Source organism: Colletotrichum navitas, assembly GCF_030913465.1.
Source record: "Colletotrichum navitas strain CBS 125086 chromosome Unknown LY79scaffold_22, whole genome shotgun sequence".
In the NCBI taxonomy this organism is placed as follows: Eukaryota; Fungi; Ascomycota; class Sordariomycetes; order Glomerellales; family Glomerellaceae; genus Colletotrichum; species Colletotrichum navitas.
In genome coordinates, this window is record NW_026850568.1 from 265,972 (window position 1) to 277,409 (window position 11,438).

Here is an 11,438-nt window from a genome sequence, read left to right on the forward strand (position 1 = left end):
CATTCTGTGTGGACTGTGGTGGGTTCATGATGGCCACCCAGCTGGTCCTCGTCTAGCGATTGAGGAATAAGCAATGCGAAGCGGGCGGATCAAGGCAAGCAAAACCACTGGCTGATCAGTGCCCAATAATTCTAAACCAGATGGGTGGGTGACTAGTGGCCGGCAAGGCGCCACAAATCACAGATGACTGCAGCGTGGATGGGTTAATCGGTGGCGTAAAGTTAGGGATAAAGGGGGCGGGCAATGGGGGCTAGAAGCACAGTTGTGTATAGCACGATTCAATATGTGGACGTACTGGGGAGTGCAGATTGAGAATGATGGAGCTGGATCTATAGTTTAGAAATGTGCGTCCTACTGCTACTCATGCATACTCTGGTCATCATCTAATTTCCAATGTCACGGTGCATGACCGGACGAACGCGCACGATCACACACTTTCTGGGTGTGGTTCATATCGGGAAGACGGTGATTATTCGCACCAAGACAATCTCCCGGTACTGGAAGCACCTCTGACGCAACCTTTCAAACCCTGCCCTGTTCCTCTTGTTCCTGTCTCTTTACCAAATGCTGGCTTGACGGATGGGAGGGCAAGTTAGTTACCGTTGCTCTGTTCCCGTGCGCCGCCCCAGACCTTGATCTGGGTTTGCCATTCATCACGTTGCATCTGCATATGCGCCTGTGCCGCGCATCGAATCGACTGTAGCTGCGACATAAGCACACAACAAAGAGGAACCTTCACGCTTACACACGTCAACTGCCAGTCATCTTCGTCCCACACCCTCGTCCTCGTCCTTGCATGCTGGCGACTCCTTCCGTCAGTCTTTCTTCGCCTTACAACTAGGCACCTGCCTCGATTGGCCCGGGTCTGGAGTGTTTCTCCTGATACACACTAGTGGTTTCCTCACCCAATACATCTCCTTCCTCCTGGGTTGTCGTACCTGCCTTTTCCCACTCGACCCTTTATCTATCAACAATTCCTGATCGTACCCCACCCCATCCGCCGACTGCAAATTCCCTTCGACTTTGTCCATTATTCTCTCCCTCCCGACAGTTCTCACAATATCGGGTGGGCTTTTTTGTTTTTTGTGTGCATCGCTCTGCTCGCCATCCAAAGTCCTCCTCAATGTTCTCGGGCTCCCGGTCATCACGGCTGTTTTACCTTGAACACCTGCGACTTCCTATCTCCGACAACGACTGTATTTTAATTTCATCCTCATCAACCTCGACGACGCCAGATATCGGGCAGCCTACGATCTTGGTTCTCTACAAGACCTGAGCCTTCACCAAAACAACCGTTTTCCGATCTTCGGGCATACGTCTTAAGATCAAGACATACTTGCAATCTCGCATCTAGATTTGCGGAGAAGGCAATCGCTCGTGTATATATAACATCCCTAACCCTACCGCATCTTCTTGATACCAATCATCACTCTTTACGACAACTATCTTCTCGGGACCGACGAACCACAGCCCACCATGTGGGAAGTTGTATGGACGGATCCCGATAGGGAGTCCAGGAAAGAACACCGCGAGCGGAAGGCAGTAGAGCGAGAATACAAGGACAAGTCCCGAGCGACTAGGGCTTCTGTGTCCACTCGGAGCTCCTCTTCATCTGATAACAAGCCATTCAGCTTCTTCGGATCCAAGGGTCTTAAGAGGACACTTACACCGTCAAGCGTCAAACCACCCATGAAAGCCACATTGAAATCCCCGAGCATCGACAGCACCTATAGAGGCTCGCTCTTGTCGGCCATCTCGGAACCACCGCCACTCCCTGAAGTGCTGCCTGGCAGTCCGGTCACGGCCGTGGATCGCACCGACCTGCCGGAACACTTAGCTGACTCTTTGCAAAGTTCGCCAATATCATCCAACAGAGGTATAAATACCCAACCCTACAGCCTTGCTGCAACTCACTGATATCCAGGTTTCATAGACTCAGTTTTCTCCAAATGGACAGACAACTCGTTGGCTGTGCCTGCATCTCTATGCGACATGTCCGTAAGCGAGTCGACGGCAGGAAAGCGGGAGAACTACGTCCAGAACCTTGGCCCGACCTCCTTCATTACAAAGAGCACCGAGATCACTATCTTGCCCCGGACGACTGAGAACGAAATCTCAGGGATGGTTTCGCGCGTTACTATCACAGCGGAACCTGTCAAGGAGGAGTCGCCGACACCTACTCGTTCGCCGGCAACGCAGTAAGTGAATTCGCCGAAACTCCAGGTAACATAACTAATAGAACACAGACGTGCAATTCCGACCTTGATTGATACACCCGTCAATCTGTTCCCAGGGCAGGTGAGCCCGAAGCAATCACTACGGCAGGTAGCTTCGTGGATGGCAGCGTTCAAGCCCAACAACCCAGACGCCTGGAAGCCTCCAGATGAGTGGGACTGCGGTCCGGCACTAGAAGCGCGAAGCCCTATGATTGAGAATGACATCGAAGAGGCACTAGAGGTTGACGATGAACTCGCCATGTCCATGGACCTCAACAGCATGCAGCGCGAGATTAGACGCATGGCCGCTGCAAGTCACAGCATCCGTCTTCTGCGCCTAAAAGAGGTCTGGGGCGACACCACCGATGCCAATCTCTATAAGGAACTCGAGATGGAGAAAAAGAGGTGGATGCTTTCGTCGTTACACAACATGGACAAGCAGGAGAATCAGAACCAGGAGGCCCATACTGATAAGATTACTCCGGCCAAGGCAAACAAGGTTCTAGCACTCTACGAGGCTCAAGGTCAGTGAAGACGAACTCATGATCATGTGATTGAACTGACATTTTCAGCGACTACCTCATACTTGGCAGCCCTCCACTTCAATAAACAAGTCTATCACCTGTCCTCTGCTCCTTTGTCTCATAATCTCTTCCCCAACATACACCCAGTTCTTGTGCCCGCAGTCTCGCCATCAGCCTTCCCAGTGGCACCGTCGCTGTTTGGTGTAGCCTACTCGCTGGCACTTCCGGCACTGTTGCCATCTGCCGAAGTCCCTGGGCTTCTCAAAAACGTCCACAGGTGTCTCGCAGTTGGGGGAGCCCTGCATCTGACGCTGATCGATCCCCTTCCGATTACAAACACTCTCGGCCCCCTTATGCGTTCGTGGATTGAGGAGAACCTTATTTTCAACCTTGAAAAGAACTTCCGCTGCATGAACCCTAGCAAACTGTTTCCGCTCTGGCTCGCAGATGCTTCTCTTCGTGGCGATGGCAGTACCATCACCACGGTAAGATTCTGCGCCATGCCACCCATCGACAGGCCGGACACGGCCACGAACGACGCCGAACAGCCTGCGGATAGGGCCGTTAAACAGGAGCTACGCACTATGGTCGGTCGAATGCTCTGGAGAGAAGTCTGGGGTCAGTTCATTACTGCCGACCAGTGGTGGTGGGAGCAGCCCGACATTGTTGCAGAGTGCGAGCAGCTCAAGACAGCGTGGGAGTACAGTATTATTGAGGCAGTCAAGACTTCGTGAGGCGGTCGTAATGCTGGAATTACTTTTTAGGGGAGCAGAGATGCATTCCTTGATGGTGTTGGAGGTCAGGTTTCTTTCACAATACCCACTGGATCGCCTGAATGGCGGATGGAGCCGCTCGATTTACCTTGCTTGTGGAGAGTTTGGCGGATTCGATACGAAGTGGGGTGAGTTTCTATGTATAACGCAAAACTCCCATTTACCGGCGAAAAGATGAGCAGATTTCGTGTAGCGACGAGCTGCAATCTCGAGTGGAAATGGGCTTGGCGGGCTGAATATTGCTATGTACGAGACCACATGCCGTAATGATCAATACAATGGCTATGGCCCACGATAACGTCCGGGTCCTCGTGCCACGTATCTATCCCATGGACTGTTGTTGTTTAGGAGTGATGAAGAACGAGATCGCCAGCCAGCCCTTAATTCGAAGTGGGTGCCTGAAGAGAATTTTCATGCCACAGAATCTGATGGGAAAGGAAAGCTGGCCATTGAAATTTCGGCTGATCTACTAGTACGAAAACCCTCCTCGTGTTTGGATGGCTTCAGATGGAACATGATTTCCTCAATCAAATGCCATCCATGTATGGTCCCTTAGGTGCTTATTTTTACCTTATTTTTATTTTTACCCAAGGCATCCCAGCCTTGACAGCTTTCGGGGCATCCCCCGTCCTGGCAGCTCCACAACAATGGAACCCTTTCTTGGTGTTTCCGACGAACCATTGCTGATCCCTGTCCTTTCCCCCGCAACATCCACATACCTTTGTTTCTTTGTTGCTCTTTCGATTCGGAAATCGTGAAGAGAAGAGAGTGGGATCCTTCCTTTTTTAATCCTTCTTCTCCCCCCCCCTACTTTGCTCTCCCTTCTTAGGGCTAGAGTTGCTCACGGCCCTCCTTCGCGTTGCATTTCTTTTCGGTTGAATCCAGCTGAGTTTCGGCAATCGGTCGCGATCGGTGTTAAGAGGGGCAGGTAAGCAGACGGCTCGCCTTGCAGGATAAAGGAGCGCTGGTTTGCCTAGTTTGGAGGGGAAGTTACTTTGATTGTAGTGGAGAGTAGTGATTAAGGGGCCATTCCTCGGTTGAAATCGTGATGGTGGCCTATCTGCAATAGTCACTCCTAGTCCATTGGAAACTAGCCAGAAAGACACCCTTAGATATTCCCGCTGTAGCTTCCACAAGTTTGCCTAACACATGTACAGATTATAATGACAATCTGGATGCACGGCGGGTCGACCCTTTTGTGGTCTCGGCTTGGCCCTTGAGATGGGACGTCCCCCAACAACGTCCTCCAATTCCAGTTCGGGTAGCAAGTTGCCAACGGTCAGGAGGCAGCGGTTGATGCTGATGGAACTTGACGCATCATCGGCCACGGCTATCCGTGCTTTGTTCCCTAGTTAGGTGGTCTTTTCACAGACTAAAAAGCGTCGGACAAGTCTAGAACACCACCCTGGCCTCCCATGGTGCGGAACCGTGGCCCCGGTGGAAATGCGTTTCGGTTGTACCAGATGCAACCTGGGAATCTAAGGGGACTGCTTCTTCCACTGGCTGCGAGATCGCACGCGTATCTTGCTGCCATGGTTGGACAGATCCGGTTCGCTTCACAAGATTAACGACGGTTGCACGCTTTGTTGAGATGTCGCGTGGCAAATAAATCCAAGGGGAAGCAGGGGTTCAGAAGTTACGGACTAGGGGCTTCTGAAGTGAGAGTCGGAAAGTATTAAGAGTAAGGAAGGAGGTACTAATCCACTACGTATCGGAAACGACGGTGTTTGGTCCAGGGTTACGGATAGGAGCCTCCCGGATGGATTGACTGATTTTTGGCTGTTTCCTCGTCCGTCATGATGATGTACTTATATTCGCACAGGCAGAAAATCTACCCTTGTACCTGAGAGGCACGGCAGATGCAATCTGCAGGGCCATATCCGAGAGTCAAGGCTGAGGACACCCCCGGCCAACGTCAGGTTTGTAGCACCTTAGTATCTCAAATCGCGCTCTTGACCTCTATGGTTAAGATCAAAGGTTGATTGTCAGCTAGGAAACTAGTCGATACCTTATTGTGTTTCTTCTGCAGACCTTATATTGTGCTGAGTATGGGGCATGACATTTTGGGGGGGCTCCGATTGTGTTGAGAGCATTATTGTGTACCTGGATGCCTATGACCCGGTCGCCTTGGATCAGGATACGTACCTCAGCATCCGGGCAGAAAAGCTTGAGGTTCCCGCATGAAAGACAAGATGCGGGCGACAACCTGAGGCTCGCCTCTGCTACCTAGGTAGTACTGTTACAACGCTATCGGCATATCACTTCCAACAGTCGTCATGACCTTTTTCTCCAGGAAACCCACATACAGGACCGGAATATGGGCTCCTTGTGCGTGAGAGAAAAAGGGGTAATGGGGCCTGGCAATTTTGACCCGGCACGATTGCGCCCTAATATTGAGTACTCCGTAGAGATTGGCAGCATTGGTCCCAAAAAGGGCCAGCGGGGCGAATCCTGCGAGCTCCTGGTCGGACCCGACCCCCCGCCCGTCGCACACGGAATTGGCGCGGAAAATCGTCGAGGGACATGGCATGGACGGACGCGTCCTTGCAGGCATCATCTCCTGGCAGATCCGCTGGCGCCTGCTGGCGCTGCTGAGTGCCACCGGTTGAGCAATGACAAAACCGGGTAAGCGTGGAAGCCCCAAAGGAAAGAGACGCTGGGACAAAGCAACAACACGCCCTCCTCTCAAGACAAAACGAGAGAACGCTGGTGTGTCACGTTCTAGTATCGCTCTATCTCACCAACACTGGCGCCACCACTTGACGTGTGCTGCTTACATTTGAGTGGAGTTAGCAAAGCGGAGCATTTGAGGTAATGTACGATGCAGTAAATGGCCAATCCAGCCGATGGAACAATGAAACTGATTTTGTAGAGCCAAAAGGATATATACAGCAGGTGCCTCCTTGCAGTAGTGGGCATGAATCTATCAACGCGACCGGGCCCATCAAATACATTCGCATGCCACCGGGTATCATCCACCTGAAAATGTTATGCCACCGTGACACGTGTGCAATCTCCTCTATGCCCGCGAAGCTTGCCGGTTAGAGTTCGGTCGACTGTTCGTGAGCTCGGTTATGCTCTCACTCTCGTGGTTTTTTGTTCTTCGATTCTGGCGCGATATCTTGAATGAATTGCTGTGGCGAAAAGTGCCTATAATCTCTGTGACGTCTGGCCGTCGAGACGCATACTTGATCTCAGACCACACGATCTTGCAGGCCTTCCGTGAGGTCACGACGTAAATAAGTGCGTTCCAGAACCCTTGAAGTGGGAGGACAAAGGCGCTCATGTACTCAAGCGGCGTCGAGGACTGCTTGGTGTGAATGACCGAGTAAACGCGGTTGGCGCTCGATGGGACCCAAATGATGAGGATGACAGTGAAAAAGAGGATGGAGCACTTAGTGTACGACCAAGCAGCGTTGTTGAGCTCGCGGTTACGCCTGCGAGCCGAATTTACAGGACGCTGGGCAAATGCTTCGACAGCGCTGCTTTCGACAGGCAGAACGACGTCAATGTGCGATTCGTTGCGGTTGTGGTTGGCAGAGATGGTGACAGAGTAGGCTGCGCTGGGCATCCGTGGAGCTGTTCCGACTTCTGATCCACGTCTTCCCATCGGCCCCAAACCGATAGAGCCCTGAGGTTGGTCCACTGTCACCTCCGAGGTGATGTAAACCTCTGTCGTCTTCATCGAAGCGAGCACATCAAGGAACGAATGTCGTCGGTCGGGGTCTGAGGAGCTAAAGTTGTAAAGCTGTTTGCGTTTCTGGTATATCTCTCCGCCGGCGCGGATGTAGATGAAGAAGGTGATTAAGATTGCAATCCTGGGCAAGTCAGCGATGGCATCGTTGTTCTAGGAGAATTCATACCAGACGGGTCCGTAAAACGTTATAATGCGCCATATATCCCATTGGGGGGTGATCCAGCACCACAGCGTCGCATTGCCGTAAACCCTCTGTCCGTTATCGTTTTTGATGAAAATGTATACCAATGCGGGGACAAATGGGATGCCGTAACAGCAGACGAGGTAAGTTATCTCCATACTTCGTAGTCGTTCGGCATCGAATTTGTAGTAAAAGGTTAGGTATACATTGATGGCCATGGTAAGCGTCCAAAATGCATCCGCAGGCATGAACCTGCAATGTGTTAGCCATTGCTCGGACAGACGTCAAACATGCTCACATTTGTATAAGGAAAGCCTGAAGTTGGCAGCCCGGGGAATCAGGGGAGCCGATATATGACCGAGCCATGAGGGTCCCGACGTTTGACATCATGTTGCCAAAGGACGCAAAGAATACTAGCCGGTTGATGGGCTTGTGAAACGCTCTCGACGAGCAGAATGTGACGATGATGAAAACGCATCCTATCAAGGAAAGCACTGAACATGCCCGTTCGATGATACTAAACAAATCGAGGTCCCCCTTATCCAGGTTTGTATTTTCTTCGAGCGCGCCCATGGTGACTGGGTGTGTGATGATATATAGCCCAGTATAGGTGAAGGCCGTTGTGTAGCCGGCGGCCTTGTAGGATCCGAGACAGCAGGATCCGACAGTCGTATACCTCGACGCCCACCAGCGGTCAGTGGGACGGGAGAAAGTGATTGTCGATGACGGCGCCTAGAGGCCCTACTTCAAATATTTCGCTTGTGTCCGGATGTTCGACGATGTCGTTCTCCCTCGGCGAGGGTTACTAGTTCAATGTTGACAGCAAAAAGGTCCGATACTCAGCGGTATGAAGAGGTATTGCCAGCGCAGGCAGTGTCTGCGTGCCGCGTCAACTCTCCCCCAAGATCCTATGCTGACTCTTGGCCCAGATGGTCTACAAGAGAGCGCAAGCCGTTGTGCGTAACCGGAACCCAGGAACCGGATAGTCGAGCAATGAGACTCAACATGATTCAAAGAGGCAAAGACAAACAGAACCAAAAGCAACGGCGATAACAGCAAAATGTAGGAAAATCTTAGAGGGGAAAAGAGCGGAGCCAGTCATCAACTTCGTCGGGCCCTTGACTACCGCATGGCTCATACCAGGGGGAAGAGGGTGGTGTAGACCAGGATAGGTCAAGATGCTGTCCCCAAGTGCGTTCCATGTCGGAGTACCTGCACAGGGTTTGGCAGGTACCAATGGGCATGGAAGGCAGGGGAGAAGTTACGAAGATACCTGGAAAATGTTGGAAATTGACTGAGGCCGCCATGTCCGCCCAAAAGAGGGCAGAGCAACGAGGATCATCTACCGGTACCTTAGTTCGGTACGCTGGATCGGGCAAAGTGAAGGACTTGGCTCCAGCTTAGCGCGGGGTCAGATGAACCTGGGCACTCCGGGATGGGGGGTTTGCCCCATGCTCACCGGCGTGCGCCGTTGCAAGGGTAATCCTGAAAGAGTTGCTCGTACACTAAGATGGTAGCTGCACTTTGAGCAACGCCGTTTTTGGCACTAAAATTCAGGTCCAATTTTTGGAGTCCTTAGGGCATGCCGCTCAGCATCATCGGCTGGAGGCGCCTATTGCCCAAGGCAGATATCCTTGAGGAGCTCGGACGGGTAGGGCAAGGTCAAGGCGGCAGCGACGGGATGGTTGGCGGGAACGGACCAAACTGTATCTGTGAATTGGAACTTTTCTCAGCGCCACCGACAAATTCCAGAGAACCGTCGATTTCACTCCTCTTGGTGAAACCCTTGTCGAGTCACCACAGGGCAGAGATCGGGTGCCGTAGATTGCCATGTTCTGTCTTGTCAGCAGCTTCTTGCTCACTGGCTCAACCCATACTAGCAGGGTCGACTGGGGAGAAGAGCCGGTGCCCACTTGATGGGATTTTATCTCGGGCAACTGTCGAACAGAAGAGAAGCATCATGGTGACAATTTCAACTGCAGTCCTCTAATGGTGATGCCGAAAACGAGCCGTTGGTACGGCTGCCTCACTAGAGTACGTTGCACGGAGCTATCTGAAGCACACGCTACTCTATGGGCCGGGCGGCAGCTACCGGTAGTTAAGACAACCGTTTCTTCTCACCATCCCGGCTGATACGCCGGTTCCCTAGCGGTAGCCGAAGCGGTCAACATATGTGCTCTCTGATCTCGAATTATCAGACTGGACCCATTTCGAGAAGCGATCGATTGCTTTGCAGTATAGAGCCAACACCAAGCTGGCGATCGATTGAATGGCGTGGGAACGGCCATATAATCAGTGTCTCTTAACCAGGCCGGAAACCCGATGCCGTTGTCGGTCACGTGAAGAGCGCCATCATCAGCTGCCGTCTTCGAAGATGACAGGCGGGCGGATGCTGGAGAATTGGTTTTTCGACTTGGAAAGGCCTTAACGTTACGTTACGTCGCCATTGAATCTCAAACTACCTAGATTTTGATCAAGTGCAGGTACAGATAGCATCAGCGATACTGGACTGAAGCTGTGCTGCACCCAGACTGGATGGGAAGGCCGTGACAAGATACTTATTGGCGACCTTGGACAGGCTCTGATGAACAATAGCTGCAAAGTATTGCCCAGAGATGAGGGGCATGAAGCAGACAAAGTCCGGGGAGACAGACATATGAGATGAGTGGGTAGCCTAGGAGCGAAGCAGTCAGAGAAAAGCAGTTGGGATTGGTTCATGGCTGGAGTGTCATCACAAGTGGAGACAACCATTCCCTAAGCTTACCAAGCCGGGGAAAGTGGGGTAGCTATTACCTACTGGATGGTCGGCTCAAAGACATGTCTTCCCGGGAATACGGCTACCACACGCTTCCCAAGTCAAAACACTCCTTCTATGTATGGATACTTCCGGGACACACCCTTACTTACCTAGTTCATTTATCCCCTGCACCTGTGCGCTGTGCAAATACCCTTGTCGATTACTAACAACTCAGCTTGTCATTGGAAACCCAGGTTCATTTTTTGCTAATATTGTTGGCCGTTGCAAAATACCACGTTTCCAGAGACGCAACGGACCAGCGGCGAAACGGTGCCAGAAACAGGATCATGAAGATGTCAGTTCTGATATTCGCTAGGTAGGTGGATATCGACGGCGTCTGCGTCAAATATGTAATAAATCGGCTCTTGGCTTTCAGCTTAGCTCCACAGATCCCCCTTCCCAGTTCCATTAGCCTGCTTCCTTTGATAGGACAACACGCCTATTTCGGCAACCAATAGGTATGCGTATTGTTGCTACTCTAATCGAGCCTGGGAATTCTATCTCACCCATGGGACGCGTGCTTGTTCCTCGCCATGGGTTTGTGACTCTAACGGGATGTCTTATTGGGTTCGTACAATGCCAGCCAGCCGAAGTCAAATATACGACACCATACATGATAGTACACTGCATCTCGCTCTTGAGAGAACCAGTATGGTAACAGGGCAAGTCAGGCTAGACTGCAGAGGGGCGCCCGGGGTCTAGCGGCTTGGTCTAGATAGCAAGAAAGGTGTGGCGAACATGTTTCGGGAGCAGTTCCATCTCCTAAGCCACCAAGGTCCGGTGTCGTTCAAACTCTCGATTCGTCTTTGGGTGAGGCTATGTTGCCCGCTGGATGCCGTACGATATGGTACCTATGATGTCTTGGTACTGCTCAACTAACTTCCTCATCAAGCCTCCATAACTGAAGCGCTTCTGCACGATGATACTGATATATGGGATGACTACACTGAAGCGTCTTTTCGAGAAGAAGGAAGATTCACATATCGAAATGGACGAGAGCCACCAAGGCAACTTCGCAGAAAGGCGACGCCTCTGAAGGCCCTGATTAAACAGGGACTATCCGGCTCCCAAACCTAGGATCAGTGTACTCTCCATGTAGCCCAGCTGCGTGAAACGAACATGGCTTCTGTTCTGTGAGCCAACGAAGCCCTCCGTCAAGAGCTTATCCAGAGGCGCCAACAACGTTGTCATATTCTCCTAGTGTGAAGGACCTCATACCTGGAGGTGTTCTTGCCAGAAATCACATAAGC

General features: G+C 51.7%; 2 protein-coding genes across 2 annotated transcripts; one reads left to right on the forward strand and one right to left on the reverse strand.

Moving 5' to 3' along the window:
• Positions 1-1,476: 1,476 nt before the first annotated feature.
• Positions 1,477-3,474, forward strand: LY79DRAFT_589458 (uncharacterized protein; the record flags this gene model as incomplete). Its single annotated transcript, XM_060561035.1, has 4 exons — positions 1,477-1,876; positions 1,934-2,198; positions 2,247-2,740; positions 2,789-3,474. 4 exons carry the CDS (start codon positions 1,477-1,479, stop codon positions 3,472-3,474), a joined length of 1,845 nt encoding a protein of 614 aa, XP_060415255.1.
• Positions 3,475-6,532: 3,058 nt separating this feature from the next.
• LY79DRAFT_513239 (G-protein coupled receptor) lies at positions 6,533-7,964 on the reverse strand (the record flags this gene model as incomplete). Its single annotated transcript, XM_060554465.1, has 3 exons — positions 6,533-7,331; positions 7,377-7,643; positions 7,690-7,964. 3 exons carry the CDS (start codon positions 7,962-7,964, stop codon positions 6,533-6,535), a joined length of 1,341 nt encoding a protein of 446 aa, XP_060415256.1.
• Positions 7,965-11,438: the final 3,474 nt, after the last annotated feature.